The sequence below is a fragment of the Poecilia latipinna genome, unplaced genomic scaffold (genome assembly GCF_001443285.1).
Source record: "Poecilia latipinna isolate Pla-1442-1.1 unplaced genomic scaffold, P_latipinna-1.0 Scaffold246, whole genome shotgun sequence".
In the NCBI taxonomy this organism is placed as follows: Eukaryota; Metazoa; Chordata; class Actinopteri; order Cyprinodontiformes; family Poeciliidae; genus Poecilia; species Poecilia latipinna.
In genome coordinates, this window is record NW_015112862.1 from 254,806 (window position 1) to 274,363 (window position 19,558).

At 39.9% G+C, this 19,558-nt stretch overlaps 3 protein-coding genes across 3 annotated transcripts in view; 1 reads left to right on the forward strand and 2 right to left on the reverse strand.

The window, feature by feature from the left end:
- Positions 1 to 26: 26 nt before the first annotated feature.
- On the reverse strand, positions 27 to 2,903 carry glod4 (glyoxalase domain containing 4). Its single transcript, XM_015032599.1, has 9 exons — positions 2,777 to 2,903; positions 2,530 to 2,579; positions 2,340 to 2,460; positions 2,107 to 2,251; positions 948 to 1,084; positions 782 to 868; positions 592 to 705; positions 400 to 486; positions 27 to 306 (listed from the first exon to the last, which is right to left on the reverse strand). The coding sequence occupies exons 1-9, from the start codon at positions 2,864 to 2,866 to the stop codon at positions 241 to 243; spliced, it is 897 nt and encodes a 298-aa protein (XP_014888085.1). The 5' UTR covers positions 2,867 to 2,903; the 3' UTR covers positions 27 to 240.
- Positions 2,904 to 3,881: 978 nt separating this feature from the next.
- On the forward strand, positions 3,882 to 7,246 carry mrm3a (mitochondrial rRNA methyltransferase 3a). Its single transcript, XM_015032600.1, has 4 exons — positions 3,882 to 4,307; positions 5,350 to 5,594; positions 5,878 to 6,039; positions 6,603 to 7,246. The coding sequence occupies exons 1-4, from the start codon at positions 3,925 to 3,927 to the stop codon at positions 7,175 to 7,177; spliced, it is 1,365 nt and encodes a 454-aa protein (XP_014888086.1). The 5' UTR covers positions 3,882 to 3,924; the 3' UTR covers positions 7,178 to 7,246.
- Positions 7,247 to 8,231: 985 nt separating this feature from the next.
- nxn (nucleoredoxin) overlaps positions 8,232 to 19,558 on the reverse strand; it is a 78,541-nt gene continuing 67,214 nt past the window's right edge. The window contains exons 4-8 of the mRNA XM_015032602.1: positions 16,709 to 16,809; positions 16,486 to 16,592; positions 14,441 to 14,620; positions 13,474 to 13,598; positions 8,232 to 9,740 (exon numbers count right to left, since the gene is read on the reverse strand). Coding sequence (XP_014888088.1) covers positions 9,558 to 9,740; positions 13,474 to 13,598; positions 14,441 to 14,620; positions 16,486 to 16,592; positions 16,709 to 16,809 — 696 coding nt within the window. The 3' untranslated portion in view covers positions 8,232 to 9,557. The remainder of the gene's footprint in view (positions 9,741 to 13,473; positions 13,599 to 14,440; positions 14,621 to 16,485; positions 16,593 to 16,708; positions 16,810 to 19,558) is intronic.

Here is a 19,558-nt window from a genome sequence, read left to right on the forward strand (position 1 = left end):
AAAAAATAGCAAACAGGACATATAACTGGTTTATTTAATCTTATTTTATTTTTGGGATATCAAACTGACAAGCTAATTACAAACGTACACCACAATCAGGTTTTTATTCATATCTTCTTTTTTCAGGAAATTGACTTCCTGTGAAAGCAGAACTGAAATGACATTATAAAACATTTTTCTCTACAGGTTCGGAATCTCATCACTGTTGGTCCGCAGTTATCGCCACAGAACGTCTTCGTCTTAGGCTGCGGGCTTTTGCATTTTGTTTTTGGCAAACCACTCATTGCTTTTATCTTCCGCCATAGCCTAAAAAAACAAGAGGAAAACAGAAAAATCACAGTAAACAACCAAAAATGTAAACTGCTTAGCCTAAAGAGAGAGATTTGAAATAATGCCAACCTTATCAAGCAGTTCGTTTCCTCTGGGATCCACAGCAGACAGCTGCCTGAACGCCTCATCTCCCACAAAACAAATTTCATGTCCGTCCTAAAATAATAATAAAAACATGGTTGTAATGCACCTTGATTATTATGTAAAAGATTGTAACATTATTTGAATTAAAAAAAAGAAAAAGAAAAAAAGACAACTTACGGGGTCGGCTAAAATAACAACTTCTACCGTGGCTTTCCCAGGGGTGTCCAGGCTGACCAGTGGGTTGAGAATTGTTTCTTTTTCCTTTTTCATCAAGGCTTCAATATCGGGCAGCTGCAAAAACGGAAAAAGCTTGTCACGGTTCTTCAAAAGAACTAATCTGGAGATGTTCCAAGAAAGCATAGCTTGCCTGCTCTCGTGGACAAGAAAACGCAATTCTCCCAAATGCCGTTCCATGATCGACCTTCCCACCAGTATCCCGAAGCTCGAGCTTACACTGAACAAATACAAAAAAATGTAGACATACCAAGCCAAACTAGTAATATATATGTCTTTATTGTTCATTAGTAACTCACTTGAGAGTCAGAGTAACCCAACAGCACTGTGTTTTTGTCCTGACTCTTGTCCATCACCGTCATTCCCAACAGAGTGGCCCAGTAGCGAGTGGATCTTTGGAGGTCCGACACGCCGAGGCAAACCTTCTGGACAGGATCTGCAGACAAACGATCAATGATTATAGATATTGGATAATTGAAAGTGATAAAACAGGTTACAGTTCTGAAGGTGGACAGACACAATCTGACTAATTTGCATGTTATTCAGGTCCGTCGTTTCCTTACAGAAACTAGAGTGCAAGACGATTCACATTGTTCTAAAATCTGAAAACAGAAATCAATTTTAGCTTAGTTCTCATCAGAAAGCATTTCATGGAGGCAGTTGTGATACATATTTTTAACTTTTCCATACATTATCCAGAATTTACAGGTGTTTCACCAGAAGAAAATATGTAAATATTAAAAATACAACATGCCTTTATGAAGACCTTTTGCTACAGGGGCCAGGCTTTATACATATGGAACTTTTAAAAACTACAAACTGTAAGGATGGCTGGATAGATGACAGAGCTTTTAATGTTCGGTTAATGTCCTGTTTTGTGCTTATAATGTTTTTATTTCCATTGCAACATATTGAAATGTTTTTTTTACTCATTATGTTTGTATTCTGTAATTTTGCTTGATTCCTATAAAGTGTCTTTAAAAAGCCGTACACAAATTACATTTATTATTATTCGTGGTCAGGGGTCAGCAACCTTTTCCATGCCAATGCTGCTGGAAAATAAACACTCACCTCGAGCAACAACAACAAAAAAATGTTTTATAAATATATAATATATAAAATGTTTTATGTAAACCAAGAAATTTAAGCTAAAATTTATTTCCATTTTCAGATTTTAGAACAAAATAAATGGTCTATTCTAAAATAAAAAAAAACTTTTGTAGAATGGGGAGAGTTCCTTTCATAAATATGGAAAACAAAGAAAGATAGGTCACACAGAATGAAGCTAGTGACCTCTAAAAGCATGATAGATAGGTGGGCAGAGAGAAAGAAAGGAAAAGAAAAGCATGCAACTTTTTAAAGAATGTGATCAGAAATAAACTCTGGATAAACAAAGAGCCACAATAGGGAGAAGAGGAGGGGGTAGATCATTTTAAAGCTGAAGCAGGAGACGTTCACCATGAGAAGGCTGTTGTTTGTCTATAATGTAGAAAGGATATCCTCCAGGAGCCTGGGTTAAATACACAGCTTCCTCCACCTGAGTCAGGGGCCACCCAAGGCGCTTGGCGTTGCTCACTGCTTGGCTGGACTGCAGGGTGAGGCCCTAAACACAGAAATGTCTTCACTGTTGCTGCTTCATCCCACAACACAGATTGCCCTTCATGATGTGTCCAAAATCCACTTTCACCCACCAAAAAGTCGTTGCCCAGTTGATACTCTCCCACCCCGTAGTTGTATGTGAGCTCCGCCACAAAGTGGTCGTCCTCTGGACCAAAGCCAACCATTGTCTTGCTCCATTTTCCGTCATAGGGCCTGAAAGATTTAAATATGAATAATTATTAGCCCTGTTGGGGCGAAGTGCACGCAGATTGGTGTCATTACCCGTTGCAAGTTGCTTTGCACCCTTCCTCGAACTCTTCGTGTCGCAAAATCTGAAGGGAAAATAGAAGAAATGTCAATGTAACTGAAGAGGATTCATAACAAAAAATGCAATTTCGCATCCTCAACTAAAGAGGAACTTTGTAGGGATTGTGCAAAAATAATCATACTCGTCAAAACATCTTAAGAGAATACTGAACAGAACAACTGATGTTAAATTTGGAAGCTACGTTCAGTTCAGATCGACTACCTTCATGCCCAGGACGTCCCGGTAGAACGTGGCAGTTGTAGCTCGGTCCCCGACTTTAAAAACAAAATGTAAAGCTCGCCTCAAAGCCATGATTGCTGTTCCTTTGCGCAGAGCTCGATTAAGCTTCCTGAATGATCGATTTCTCCGTCGCTAAATGGAAATGTTGCGTTCCAATTACCTCGGATTTTTCACTAACTGTAAGCAATACCATCTGACCAAAAATAAATAAATAAATAAAAAATGTTGGAACATTTAAACTGTAATGCAACGTATGATTACGCTTGATTATTACAATAAAAGTATCTATTAACATTTATTAATTTAATGAGACAAAGTATAAATTAATAGTTTATTAAAATACTAGAAGCTTCGATTATGTACGTATAAGATGGCACCTGGGTATAAACACTGTAATTTGTGAAGATTCCTTTTTTAGTGTACAATAATTCCGTGTAACTTGGTGTAGGGTTTTAAACTAGAAGAGATCACATGCAGTCTAGATTCCTTATAAAACCAGTTCTTTAAATTAACACCGATTGGGAATCTTTCACACCCATATGTTCTTATCAGAAGTGCCTTGGACAAAATATTCCAAGAACAACACTGCAAATACCAATAAAATGAGCGAAATACCAAAGACATGCTGCTCAAATTCGGCTGCAAATTATCAGAGAATTGGTGCTCTTTGCATAACTTAATTTGCAGCAATTGGAAAAGAGAGTACAACTCCGGTATGTTTTGTCAAGAGTTAATTTATTTAACCTGCTTAAAGAGTAAAATGAGCTGAGGGTTGATCAAGGTTGCTATTTATGAAATGCTAAAACCATTAATACCTTTGACAGTATAAACATTTTGTTTACAACGTGTACTTGAATGCACCATGTGGTTAGAGTCAGTGCCTGACAGAGAACCTGTAAGTTTAACCGCAACTTTAACAAACAAATATATCCAACTAAAATGAGATATTAACTAAACAGTTATACATTATGGATAATTAAAAAAAAAGCGGGTTAGTAACTTATTGGGAAAGCCAGAGAAATTACAGACGTGTAAATGCACGTAACTTACAGTAGGTGGCGGCACCCAGGTTTTTTGTTGTAATAAAAAGTTCCTCTAGACAAGGGAAGAAGAAATAATAATTAAAAAAAATGGCTGCGCTCATAAGAGGCGTGATACGTCTTTTGCCCGTAGAGAAAAATGTTTTTCTTTCCACCAGAAGTGACATTATAGTGGAATCAACGCGCTTTCTTCGTGGCCTGAGGAGGAAACCAGTCAGGGTGCTGTTTCCTGACAATGACGCGGGTAAAGTTGTAAAGCCGCTGCCGCTGCCGCAGCAGCAGCAGCAGCATCCACAGGCAGCAGAGAAGAAGATGGTTAGGAACAGACCTACAGCTGCTGGAGAGCAACCCGACAGGAGTGATGCTGTTAACATGAGGAGTAAGACAACAAAGCAACCCTATGATAACATTACAAAGGATTCAGTAGACGGACTGCGCTATGAGAGGGCTTTACCAGGAGATAAAAGATTATCGTAAGCAGTTTATCTACTTTCCCTTTTTGATTATTATTATTATTATTATTATTATTATTATTATTATTATTGGAGTGGCACAGTGGTTAATACGTGTTGCGCCCCGTATAAAGGGGCTACCTCAACTCTGCTTTCCCGAGTTGGACTCCCGTCCCCTATTCCTTTGCGGCATGTCTTTCTCCACACTTCCTGTCGGATTGAATAGTGCCGAAAAATATTTTCGAGTCTTTTTTTTTTTCTCGTGTCCAATAACTGTATTTTTGGGGAGAAACATCACTAAATTGCGTTTATTCATGCCGTTTGTTCTGTGGATTTCCTATTGACACTTTGTTATTATATTGAGTAACTGAACTTTTCTTTATTTTTTTACATTCGGTTACATTAGAGCCACAAAATTACTTGTGTCTTACAAACATAAAGTTGTGGATAATTGTGAAATGGAAGAGAAATTATTAATGATTCAATTTATTTCTACACCAACTCCTCGTTCATCTGTTACAATATTTTCTGTGACCGCAGGAGGCGCTGTTGCATGTTAATTCTATGGTTAACACTATGCTACGCCAAAGACGTAAGCTTTACAGTAGATGGTAAAAAAAAAAAGGAAGAAGAAAAAGCCGAACAAAGAATTTAATACTAATACTATAACTTTTGTGTAAATATACACGGTCACGGAATATGGAAGCCTTTATCTGATATTGTAACCACACTATAGTAAAATAATTAACTGTACTACTCAAGTATTTAATGTTTTTCTGTAAGTAACAGTGTGGCTACAATATCTTAACAGAGCTGTTATATTATGTGGCCAAAGTAATGCTAAAGTGCCTCCTAGGTGGCTACCACCACAGCATGACTCTACACCGCCACCATGTTTCTCTTTGGTCATGGTCTGTAAAAGGTGGTGTGGAAAATTCCTGCAACCTAATAGTATTGCAGATAGAACAAACTCCATGTAGTAAGACAAGCTGAGATTCTGGATATTGCTTGATTTTGATTTTTTTTTTATATACCTCGCTGTGGTTGCTCTGCTTCTCTGCAGGAGGCTGGTCAGCGTCGCTCAATCCAGGAAGTTTCGGGAGCAGCAGGGTAAAATCCTCCTGGAGGGCAGGCGTTTGATCTGCGACGCCCTGGAGGTCGGTGCCCGCCCACAGATAGTGTTCTTCAGCATGGCGGATCGGCTCCGAGAGCTGCCGCTGGACAAGCTGAGAGGGGCGACGGTCGTCAAAGTCAAGTTTGAGGACATCAAGATCTGGTCCGACGTCGTCGCCCCACAGGGAGTGATCGGTAAGGATCGTTCGTTCAGTTTATGAAGACGCAGATGTTTTTAAACAGTTCTTCTTGGGTAGTGCTGTGGTGGCACAGGGGTCAAGCATAACCCACATATGGAGGCCTTTGTCCTCGACGCGGCCGTCGCAGTTTCGATTCCCAGCCTGGCGACCTTTGCTGCATGTCTTTCCCTTCTCTCAGTACCCACTTTCCTGTCAATTAACTATCAAATAAAGGCTACTAGAGCCAATAAAACCTTAAAAAAAAGTTGTCTTGGTTTGATTTTGTTGTGTTTCTGCAGCCATATTTGCCCGGCCTGATCCTGCTCGGCTCAGTTTTTCACAGAGAGATCAGTCGCTGCCGTTGTCGCTGATATGCGACAATGTCCGTGATCCTGGTAACCTTGGGACCATGCTGAGATGTGCAGCTGCTGCTGGCTGTCATGAAGTCCTTCTTACCAAAGGTAGATTTCTTCCTTAAAGCCCATTTATAGTGTAAATAGAAAAATTAATCTTAAATCTGTAGGAAATATTTTCACAGTGGTCAGATTTTAACACGAAAGAACACATATGGTTCATAGCTGGAGAGTTTTGTATCCTTTACAACCTAAGAGCCAATAAAACTCATTTAGGGATCCAATTATCACAACTTTTTCAGAAAAAAAGAACTTTTTATCTTCTGTAGGAGACTTGTCCCTACAGTAGATAAAATGCCTTGGGGGGCATTTAATGCCCCCAAGGCATTAAATGCATAGATATTCATTTAATATATATGGGTAGATGTTGATTAATGGCCTTGACAGCAATATTTATGTCAGAAATCGATATCAGCCCAAACTCACATAAAATTTGCGTATTGTTTAAAAGTTCTATATGACTTTTAGAGACCGTCAGAGAGAAGGAGATCTAACAACCATAGATGAACAGAAAACAAAATCTAAAAAAATGCTAATATTTCTCATAATTATCTTTTTGTTTTTTTTCTTTTCAATATAGGAACTCTAATCGTTTCATTGACTGTCAACAGGTTGCGTTGACGTTTGGGAGCCCAAAGTCCTGCGGGCAGGAATGGGCGCCCATTTCCGACTTCCCGTTTATCCCAATCTGGACTGGGACGAGATCAGAAACCATCTCCCTAACTCAGTAACTGCGCACGTGGCTGACATAAGAGAGCCTGACGACGAAGACGGGACTAACAAGCTGTCTAAACCGGGAGATTACGGTTGGGTCAGCACGTCACCTAAAAGGAAAACTATCGAGTACGAGGAATATGATTCGGACTCCGACTCTGATTCTGACTCAGAGGACGAGGGTCTTTCCCTCCCCAGAGTGGAAACCAAACTGTACCATGAGAACTGGGCCCAGAGTCCCACCGCTCTGGTGATAGGCGGAGAGACACGCGGCCTGAGCACAGAGGCGGTGCGGCTAGCTGAGAAAACCGACGGTTCCAGACTCTTTATTCCCATCGTCTCAGGCGTGGACAGTCTGAATTCAGCCATGGCTGCCAGCATCCTTCTGTTTGAGGGCAGGAGGCAGCTGTCCATGTTTCTACAGACTGCTGAGAAGAAGAGGCAGTCAAAGGCTGAGAGGAAGTTCTCATGAATAAGCTGAATAGAGTGTGTAAACTGTATAATTATGAGTTGTGTAATAAACCCATAAATTTAAACTGAAGATCTACTTTCTCCTGTTTTTTTTTGAAATATTGTTTCCTGTGTTTCAATGAAAGTTCACCTTTTCCTGACCTCAGAATCCTAGAATCTTTTTGAAAACAGAAGCAGCTACTCTCAAGGCCAGTTCAAAGGTCAAAGGTCAAACCTAGTTTGCAGCTTTTCTGAAATTTCTCTGATAAAGACAAAATGTGGTTGTTCAGACAACTATATTTTTGCTGTGTTGGTAAAAATAAAGCATTGATCTGAGGGTTTTTTTCCCATCAGCACAAAACGATTTGGTATGAACAAGTCATTTAGAAAATTTCACAAGGGTATTATTCTGCTCACAGTATCCATGAAGCACGTTTTATCTAGATGTCTACTCCTACAAAAATATGTTACTCTTAGCAGGTTTCCAATTATTTCTTGGCTCTTTAGACCCTCTGCATTGGCCATTCATAACTTTAGCTAACAATAAAGAGCCAACTGTTTTTAAATGCAGAGAAAATGCAGGAATCCTTGGAATAATTTGACTGCAATTCCACTATTGAATTTGAAACTTAATAGAAATATATTTTTAGATCTAATTTGTGTCATTAGGTTGGAAACTCTGGCATGTCAACATTCCATGAAAGGAAAGCAGTTTTGTTATTTTTCAGTCTAAAGTAGAAATAAAATTGTGCTTGGAAAATAAAATCTCATGGTAGACATTTATCAAAAATTGTAAGTTGGCTTTCCCCCCTCCCCCCAAAAGCTGATGTCATATTTGCAACTTTAAATTAGTTTTATTTAGCTGAACTAAGGCCAAACATGACTGTTTGGACTGTTAAGGTTGCAAACTATTGGTCCAGACTAGCTAAGCTAAGTGCTAATGGCGGAGAAACAACTTACCGTTACATAATAACCGTTTCATCATCGGTAGCCATGCTAACTAGCCTTAGCACTCATGGGAAGCAAGCTGTCAAAAGTTGATGTAAAAAAACCCCCAAAAAACCCCGAAAACAAACTTTGTACTTGCCAGTGAGTTTTAATGTGTTAGAGAAGTCATGACTGGAGTAACAGAATATAAGAGTTTATACATTCGACGCTTCTCAAAAATGCCTCTCGTCTTTTTGTGATCGCAGAAACATCCCGTACATTTTTTTCCCATTCGGGGACCTTCACAGAAAATCCTCAAAACGACTTTGAGATGAAGCCACCATTAACACCCGGCGACTTGTTCGGCAGCAAGCTGCACGCCGATTACAGTGAACACCCATCACGGTTTTATTTAAATAGGCTTACAGCTACATCCATCCGACCCTCTGTCATACAGGTGAATTACTACATGACTGCATTTTTATTCTTTCTCAGCGTCATACAAAAACCAAAAGCAACACAGATCTTACAGTGAGAATAGAAAGCAAAGCATCAGCTTCAATAAGTAGGTCCACTGGATCGATTCTCAGGTTGTCTCTACATCTCAAAAATGCTAGTGTGTGTATATATATAAAAAAAAGACAAAAACAGAATATCCTCATATATTACTGTATTACGATGGTGTATTAGGGCCATTGCAGATAGAAAAAAAAGGAGTATATTTCCACCAAAACATCTGAAAATATCTAGAAAAAACAAGAACATTTCTGAGGTCCACAGTTGAAAATTTGGTAGAAAAACTCAAATTTTGAGATTAATCACAAACGTTTTCTAGAAAGAAAGAAAGAAATTTGAGTTTGAAAAGTAAAAAAAAATTGGTAGAAAAGCTTAAAAAAGTGGAAATTTCTGAGATTCAACGTAGAAAATTTTCAATGCTTCAAATTCATTCCAAAAATCAAACATTTTACACTTTTGAAACTCAGAAACTTCCATATATTTTCCTAGAACATCTCTGAAATTATTCTAAAATTTTTGTTTCTCAAGCAAAAAGACTCAAGACTCTCAAGACTTTTCAAACTCAGAAAAAATTCCATGTTTTTTTTTCTAGAAAATTTCAGGGATTGATCTCAAAATTTCTGAGTTTTTGGGCAGAAATGTACTCTTCTTTCTTTTTCCCCTCCATCTACAACGACCGCCATACTGTATGGACTATGCAAGGCACCACGGGAGAAAGAGAGGACTCCATAAAGAGAGGAAAAGGACTTTTTAAAAAAATGGTCAAAGTGTCTGTAAGGAGACATTTGTTTTAATCTAACAGTCAGGAGTGGAGGTGAATGAGAGCAGGGCAGATGGAGACACAAGGGGTGTGTGTGTGTGTGTGTGTGTGTGTGTGTGCGCGTGTGTGTGAGAGAACGGATCTGGGTTGAGTGACAGTCTCATTCTGCATGTCCATTTCCTGCTCGATGCGTCTCTTTTTAGATGGGCTCTGGTTTGAGCTTTTCAGCCAGGAACTCGTTGACGAACTGCTCCACCACGGCCGGCGTGATCTCCTCCACGTCGCGGACGTACTTGGCACGGGCCGACATGTCCAGGATGGTGAGCAGGGGCGCCGCCTCCGGGAGGTTGGTGTAGTCCCGCAGCGAGTCGCTCATGTCGTCCTGGAGGAAGGAAACATTCCTGATGACTTTTTAGGTATTTCTACTTGACAGTAGAGGAATCTTATGCTAGTCATAAGATTCAGTTGTCCCCTAGACAAGTTTGCCACTACATGCATGCATTTGTAGTGGAGTAACTTTGAAAAGCAATCTGCCTCATGAAATACAGTAGATGTACACATGTCTATATTTGGTTCACATACTTGATTATCTGCCATAGGAACTAGACCTCTGCAACTATATCAGAGCAATATTGCTTACATTAATAATAAATGAATGCTTTTTATGCTTAGTTAAAATTATTTTACGCAAATGTGCTGAGACATGTTTCTATCAGAGGTGTGCGATACTGCGTATTTTGATATCGATCCGATACTAAGTAGACACAGGGTCAGGATCGCCGATATCAGTACTGACGCTGTATTGGTTAAATTTGATGTATCATCAAACTTCTGATCGTTAGGCATTCTTGTGGCACTTCTTTTGATTTATTTTCTTAAAACCTAAGATAGAATTTAGATTAAGTTTATAGGTGTCTACAAAATACTTTAGTATCCTATTTAACATGACAAAACAGAAACAAATGAGCAAAAAGATATAATCTGAGAGCAAATCAAAGCAAAATCTTGTTTATGGTAGAGCTGAGAAACTCTAATAGAAAAATAAAATAAAATTTCTTCTCCAAGTGCCAACTGGAAACAACCAATCAAAACCAGGAAGCGGATCTTAGCGCTGTCAATCATCCTCCATGCAGCAACAGGCTATGGAAGCTAAGCTTCAGCTAGCAGAGCCAGTTGTGAATGCTCAGGCAAGTTAGCATAGCCCTCAGTTACGATGGATAAATGGTTTTCCTTCTACTGTGTGTTGTTTCTCCTCCATTAGCACACTGAACAGAGAGTGCATGAGGTTGATTGACAGTACTAAGACCCTTCTCTTGGCTCTAATTGGTTGTTTTTGGTTGGTGCATTTCTTCAGACGGTAATAGTAGCGTGGAGATCAGAATCTGTCTTTTCACAGATTATCTGTCTCATAGCATGCTGTCACGATATGGTAATAGTTTTAACAAATTTGTAAAAAAAAAAAAAAAAACCCTTTTTTTAATAAAAGTTACATAATGCACCTTTAATAATCAGAGAGTTGCCTACCTGGCTAAGAGTTCAGCTACACTGTTGATAGATATTTCCTGACCTGAATTCCCCTCAGCCTAACTTGTTGGCTCAAAGATAGACTCATTAAAAAAAACAAAAAAAAAACAAACACTTTCATATGGGAAAGATTAAATTTGAAGTTACAGGAAGAGACCAGAAGGTGGCACTGCAGCAAAGAGCTAATCTTGTGATGGAAGCCTTCCCTGTGCGGTTCCAGCTAAGGTTTCTGATTTATGTGCCATTTTTGAGTTTATTATTTACTTTCTCTTCAGGAAGCCGACTTTAGATGTACTTCCTGCTGTGAGTAACACTCACTCCGACCTTACACAAGCCCTTCCGCTCTCTGATGTCCTGTTATCAGAGAATCCTCCGCTCTCCCAGCTAAACAGGATCAAAGCAAACAATCAGCTTAGAGACTTTTCATTAAATATCTTTACTGTGCCGCTACCTAAAAAGGCTAAGCGAAGCTGGTGACCTTCTGATTTGTAAAACTACAAACAAAAGAGAACTGTGTGGTTTCGTCCTCCGGTGACTGACAATAAAAACGGGCTCCATTCGAAAACGCTGAACACTTAATACTCGCATATGGAAGCCGTCACCGAAGACGGCAACGTTCCCCCCCCGGTGAAATACTGCCAGATCCTCGCCGCTACAAGTAAAACCCCCGCTCCCTTTCAGGCTCTCTTACAGCCACATAGAGCGTGGATGACGGATCATGCGAGGCAAGCTGCGTGAAGGAACCGCAATCCGTCCCCTCCGGTCTCTCTGATCCGAGGGGATCTAATCTCCACGTCAGGCGTTGGCCTCCGGAGGAAGTCGTGGATCTTTTCTTTTGTTTGGCTACCTTGTCTGCTCGGTCTGCGCAGCTCAAACGCTAGAAAAGAAAATACTTTCTTTTTTTTTTTTTTTTGAAGAGACAAAGGGCCGACCACACTCACAGCTGTGATGTGACTCAGAAAGCGTTTGGCCGTGGAGGACCGCAGCAGAAATATTCGGATCACTGATGAACCGCGATGTTTCACACATGACTGCCAGACGATAAAACCTCAACTGACGGCTCAAACATCCGTCTTTTATAACACTTTGATGTCCTGAGAGACAGACTTTACTCTTTTACAACTCATAAATGACGCATTAAAGCCTAAATTACATTTGCTGCACAATGTACTGCGATGTACAACATCGTCATCGCCTCTGTTATGGTCACAACTCACAAACTTACGCCAAAAACTAAGAAAGTGTGTGTGTGCTTGATTATGTTTTTGTAGGGTCAGGATGTTCCTTATAGATTGTAATGCGTTACAATTTTTAGCTAAATTATTCAATTTGTTTTTAATGTACAAGTCCCAGCCTGAACCTTTCCATTCATGCGTTTCTGGTACATCCGCAAATCTGACACACACACCACATCCGCATACAACAGCAATGGAGGACAAAGCTGCTCCTCTTGGCCCAATTGGGGTTTAATTCTTGCTTCGAAAAATGATATGATCAGACGCTGCTGTAAACAAGTTATGCTAAAAGGAGTTAGCCTCCTCAAAGCTAAAATAGCATCTTAAAACTAAACACGTAGCAGCAGCACAGACGTTCCTGACGCTAATCTCAGTGCCTGTATTTCTAAAGATGGATTTTTTTCAAAGAAGTGAACCGAGCTTGAATAACCTCACAGATTAAGAACAATAAAAATCTTTGTCGTGGAGCTCATATCTTTTTATTCAATGATTTGGAAGCAAAAAAGGTTTTTGAACTTAAAGCGATGCTTATTTTGTTGATATAGTTTTTGATTTAAATGCAATACAGACCCTGAAATTAACTTTATTAAAGAATTTCATTCAGTTTTTGATATAGGCAATTGCCCAGGGTGGCATCAGAAAGGGGTGACACACTCAAGAAGTAGAAAATAAAAATTATGTCAGTTGTCCCCTAAACAAGTTTGCCATTAAATGTATGCATTTGTAGTGGAGTAAGTTTTCCTTAGATGCTGTTTAGTACTGGCGACTACATTACCTGCTTTCTGCTGCGAAAAAAACCCCCATCAAAAAACCCCCAAAACAATCAGATAAGGGGCTTTCCCAGGAAACCAATTTCAAGTTTAAAAAGTTAAGCATAGTGATTAATCATTATTAATCACAGAGGTAGAAGGTGATCAGTCTGATTAAGTTTTTAAATCGGTTGACAGCACTAGTAAAAAAAAAAAATGTTCTGAATCGTTTTCTTCTGCCTGGCCTCTTCTCTGAAGAACTGCCAGCCTTCTCATTGAGATCGACTCCCAGCAGCTGGCTTGGCAACCGACACGGCGACGACCTAGGTGATCCCAGGCCCAAGTGAAGGACTGTGGGCCCACAGCCCTGGAAGCTCTGCTCAAAGCTTGGAGCGAGGACCGATATCCGACTGTGAACCCAATCTGGAAATCAAACCTGGTGGAATTTATCGCCAGCTCAGCAACAGGCAATGAGAGAAAACGGATGTAAAAATATACGCCTTTGTGGAAACAAACTCCACGCATATAGAAGCTCTGAAGCTCGTGAATTATCGCAAAGAGACAATGTCTCTTTGTGTCGAGTGGCACTTAAGACACTTCCTCTCACCTCTCCGGCAACAAAGAACAGCAGTGGCGTTTCCTCCTCCTTGGCTTTATACTTGGCCATGAGCTTCTCTGCTATTGGCTGAATCAACTCCTTGGCTGGCTCCAGTTCACCTTCCTCTTCAGCATCTGAATAAGGTTGGACAGAGTCACAGTCCAACCTTTAAAAGAAACCCTGTTTCTTTTAAAAGAAACCCCTGTTTAAAAGAGGGAAAGGAAACAGAGGCTACAGAATTTGTTCATCAGAAGACTGATGAACAAATTCAAGAGTTGTTATTGTGCATCTTTCTTTTCTTTCCTCAGTTTTATAAGAAGTCATCAAATTTGGTTCCCATCCAGATAAAAAAAAAAATCTACTAAGCAAATACAGAAACTCGGTTGGTACACTTTTCAAACATTTTCTAATATTTAAACTATTTCAACAAGCAGCAAAGTAGTGCTGCTTGTTGCTATTTCAGCAACAAGCATAAATATCTGATTCCAACTTAATTTTTTTTTCTGAATTTGAACTTTTCATCAAATACTAGATTGAACTTTATTACAAAACTGTGCAGTCTGAATCAGAAATGAAGCACTTTTTAAGGATTTCAAGAATAAGAGAAACTTTTTTTATACTCAGGAAGAATTTCCCACACTTTATCTACACTTATTCACACAACTTGAATATTTTATGCATTTTCTTTTAGATTTTCTGTAACAAACCAACACAAAGTAGTGCTGCTTGAGTCTTATCAGAATGAAAAATTATGTGTGATATTGTGTCTCAAATAACTCTGAAATCAAGACAGAAACCCAGTTTATATCTGTAGAATATACAAAATGGGTTATGAAAAGACGGTTGACCCTCTTGGTACAAGAGAAAACTCACCTTTTTAAAAAAAAAAAAGGCATAAAATCGACCAGCTTTCCGCATCACATTTAACCCCCTTCTGTGCCTCTAGGTCCAAATGGCAGATGCCCGGTCAGCTCACCCACAAACAGGACGAGGCAGGGCCCCTCATGGAGCTGCACGGCGTTGGCCTCGCTCAGCTCCAGCACGGGCCGCGGGTGCCACGGGAAGAGCCGGCACTCCGGGTCGTTCAGCACCTCCACGCGGCCCTGTCGCGTGATCACACGGCCTTCGGCGTCCAGCAGGATCAGCGTGGGAATACCTGGAGGGAGGGCAGGACGGAAAGAGGGTGACATAAGAGGCAGACGAACAGAGGAGGGGAAGGAAACGGGCAAAGAGCGTGGGTCATTTCCGTCAATTATCGCTCCGTGGAGCGGACGCTTCCCCCTCCCTGCCTCACTCTCCCGCTGAGGTTTTCTTTGCTACGTGGAGATTTTTCTTCTTTCTTTTTTCCCCTCCTTTTAATAGATTTTATTGGAAAGTACTTTTGCTATAGCTTGCTGTTACAAACACATTCCCCTTACTTTGCAAAAAAAAAAAAAAAAAAAAAAAGAGTGTCTGTTTCTTATCAGAAACAGCCGCCGTGAGCCAGCAAGTGGTTCATGAGTCAGGGAGCTGCACATGTGGACTGAGGTTTGCAAAAGAGGAGGCAATCATGGACTGCAGGAGTTTAAGCTGGATGTGGGAGGGGGGGAGGGACAGGACTATTGACTCGTCCTCTGGGCATTCCTGACATTCTTCACAGGACAGAGCCAGCTCCAGCTCCAGCTCACATCATCCTCCGCAGCACAGAGGAGACAATCAGGGGAAAAGCGAAGGAGAGACGCTTCACTTCTGCAATCAGAGAGACGGTTAACTCGATAACCGGTCCACATTCCTCAGGGCGAATCTGTGCTGGTCGCAATGAGCTGTCAGCAGTCTGATGTAACCCAGCATGGCAGAAATTATAAACCAGCTTCTGGGGATGAGGACGACTTGTCATTAATTGTCGATTATAAGTTTATTAGATTGAAAATTAGTTCCAATCGATTAACTGATAACGTCGGCTTGGACTCGCTTTGGGTGTTGTAGTTTGGCTTCCGTCCAGCAGAGGCCACCACCAGTCATAATCTGAGCAGAGACTGGTGTTGGATGTGAAATGCACTTTATGTGGTTCCATTTTGAAATATTGACACTTGACAAGATCCTTAAGTTTTACCTCAGTGACGCTGCTTGGTGGAGCAGTGTCGACACCTCGTTCAGAGGTTACCGATGTGCTACGAAGACGAGGATGTACAACGGCCTAACAGGGCCATTGCAGATGAAAAGAAATAAAGGAGGAGTAAATTTCCACCAACAAATTCAGAAATTTTGAGATTCGTCTCAGAAATTTTTCTTGAAAATTTTGGAGCTTGAAACGTCAGTAATTGATTAGAAAAAAGAAAACTCAGAAATTTTGAGATCTCATAAGTTTTCTACAAAAAACACTTGGACATTTCGGAGACATCAAAAGTGGAAAATCTTTGAGGTCAAAAAACATGCAATTTTTGAAACTTTGAAATCACTATGTTTTTCCTAGGTAATTTCTGAGATAAATCTCAAAATTTCTTTTTTTTTAACCACTACATCCAAGCGGAGGAGAAAAATTGCAACATGATGAAAAAAAAGAAACAAACATGATGTTGTGAGTTATTTCACTTTATGATGTGCAGTTTTAAGATTCACTTCATGGAGAAGTCTGCTTCTGCATAAACAGCTCTCTGTTCATGTGGGATTAAGTGATTCACATATTTTATCATTTTCATCTTTTATTTTCCATTTAGCTAAAAGGTTCCTCTTTTGTTAGATTTTACAAATAAGTTTAATAATGTCAATTTTTAATACAGCTGACAAAAAAAGACATTAAAACTGAATTACATGTTTTTATTAAGTTTACATGTTATGAAAAATTGAGCTTTCATGTTATGGAAACATGGTCGACCCTCTTGATACAAGAGAAAACTCGGCTTTTAAAAAAAATGGCCGCTTATAAATGAATCCTTAGTGAATCCTTAAAATCAATAAACTTTAGAATAACTAATTAGTAGATAACTTGTATATATTTTCCCTACTTCTATTGGAGGTTTGTAGATGCAAAATTTAAAATACCTTGTATCCCATACAGCCTGTTGAGTCGAGATCTCCGCGCCTCGTCTGAGTACGGGACGGCCAACCACGGCATCTCGCTGAAATACTGCTTAAAAGACTCTTCTGACCTAAAATGGAAAGAGAACATTCAGACGAAGCTCTGCTTTTTACTCCTGTACCTGTTTGAGAAGACGGACGCAGAGGTGACACTTGACGAACAGAATGAACCGGCAGCGACGTTCACCTGTCGGCGCTGACGAACACGATCTCAAACTTGTGACCGGACTCTTTGACGATTCGGTAGGACTCCACCAGGACTCGAGTCAGACTGCGACACGGCGGACACTAGGAGACACACAGAAGCATTTCATTTCACTGGAGCCAAACCCCGCTTCCCCCCATGAAAAAAAAACTAATTGTTTCCGCTGAAGAGGATCTAAAGAGACTGTAAAAAAGTAAAACCTTCGAAATAATGAACGAGATTTTCACATTTTACTCGTTTCAGAAGCGTCTAGGCATGACAGGAGGCATGCATTGGTAAGAATCTGACCTTAAACTGGATTTGATCAATTGTTTTCACGGCTTAGTTCTTTGGGGGAATTTGTCTCCTTTTTCCAACATTTTCTGTCCTATAGCAAACCATTTTTTACTTAGGGATCTTTCTTTTTATTAAGTAGCTTCATGTTAACTTGCAAAGGCCCCTTAAGACACACTTCTTTTATCCTGTGTGTGTGTATATATATATATATATATATATATATATATATTCCAAATAATTGGAAGCTGAACAGAATCTGGATGAATTATAAATTAGGACAAGTCTGGTTCTTGTAAATCATAGTCTGGGGAAGAAAAAAAAAAGTTTTTACCTCCAAGCCCCCTTTTTTGCTAACATAGTTATCGCAATCCGGAAAATATTAAAAGTATATTTCATGCTTTCCCATTTTTCTAAGAACCTTTATAAGAAAACCGAGCCGAAGCCGTTTCATGACTCTCACATGTTTGTCACCAAACACCTTTCCAACAAACTGGTAATTCTCTCCGGTTCTGTATCCAGCTTTTTTTTCAAACACACACGCCAGCTCCTAATCCTGATGCATTACTGCAGATCAGGAAAATGTTTGCTCTGCTGTGTGTGTGTGTTCCAGTCCAACCAGAAGGAGGGAGCGCTGGTATGGCTGGCATTAGGATGACATCAGAGAGTCAGGAGGGAAAACAGAGCGGCCTAGATTCCCTGCCGTTCCCAGGCTCCGTTTGCCGCTCTTTTCTAAACATAAAGGTAAAACTTTAACACACCAACAGTCGATACGTTTCCATCCAATGTCTTTTTTTCTTTTAAATGTCACTCACATAAAAGAAAGAATAAAAAAAAGCGAATTAAGCATGTTTTACGTACTGGTTTGGAGCGAATCAACCAGGCTAGTTTCAAAATTAAAGTCATAATTTCTTCAGACGTTGACGCTACGCATGGCCAGAGTTTGGGAGTAACTAGCGACGTTTTGGGAATTTTACAATTTTTTTTTTTTTACCACACTCCATTATTTACTTTTATTTGAGTAATTCTATTATAAAGCGTTGCTACATTTACTCAAGTAAAACTTCTGGATACTGAATGAAGAACAAGTTTATTTTGATCAAACACGCACATCCATGCAGCTTTTGTTAAGTTTTCATAAGTTTTATTTTGAAAGAAACTAATTTGGAATTTTTTTTTTATTTTGCCTAGTTTTGTTATATGAATTATTTTCATTTTGGTCTTTAACAACTTCCACTAAACTTTAGACTTTGATCAGCCTGCTGACGTTATTTTAAGATATTAAATGATTGATGCTTTGATCAGTTCCTCAGCCTTTTTAACCAAATACTTTTTTCTGGAGTCATTTCTTGGACTGTTACTTTTTGCTTTTAACTGAGTGGAAATATACATATGTTGAATTAGTGCTAATCTTAATTTTAACATTTTTGAGAACTCTGCTAACCTCTGCACAAGGCTGCAGTAAAAAAAAAATCTGCAGAGGTTGCAATCTAGCAGCTCATAGAACTGGAGAGAGTCTTACTTTGAAAAGTTTTGTGCATCTGCTACGTCAGAACTTATTCAGGTAAATGTGTTTCCATCGTCCATCTCGCGCTTTAATGTCAATGTTGATGGAAACAGTTCATTTGTATTTGGGGGCCCAGAAAAGGGACCATTGGCAGCTTTGAAGTTGAAAAACTAAAACCCATCAACCACAGCAGATATTCTTTAATTTTAGTGTGGTTTTGTCACATACAAGGGGAATTTTTTATTTATTTTTTTTATGAAGGGGTTGGAGCTTCAATGGATCGATGAACAAAAATACTAAAGAACACGCCCAGAGACAGACAAACACACTTAATGAATGGACAGACAAAAGGGCAGAGACGGACAAAACTACGGATGAACAAAACAATGACTGGATGGACAAATGCATAGAGAGATGGACAAAAATACAAACATTTATAAACATGGATGAATGGATGACTGCATGTGTGGACAAAAAGGCAGAAAGTCAAATGGACATCTAGACAAAATGATGGCTTAACGGACAGACGAACAGACAGACAGACACAATGTTTAGAGTGTGGGATAAGGAAGGTAGAAATTTCTCCCAAACAACAAACCACACAAAAAAAATCTCTTGCTTTGAGGAGAAAACCACAGTGAAGAAAGCTCCATACTGAGGTGCTGGTGTTCCTGGTTTCATCAAACGACTGAGCAGAGATGAAAACGCTGCTCTAATGGCATTTTTGTGACTCTGTTCTGTTCCAGTTTTTAATGTGCTCGGGACTCCAGCCAGTACATCGAGGCGTCACCGCTCTGAACCGGCTGCGGCTCTGCCAACTGCTGTGCTGACTTGCTTTAGGAGACCCGACGAGCTGCGTCTCCTCAGCGACGGATCATCGCCCAGTCATGAACCCTCGGTCGGCTATCGGACAAATGGCTGCAGCCCACTGAGGTGTAGTGGGCTGCAGGTCCAGAGGTGGAGAAAGGACTCAAAGATGGCCGACTGCTTCTAATGTAAACAGACGAACAGCGGAGTCACCTCCTCCTGCTCTGATCTGCTGTCAGTTTTTA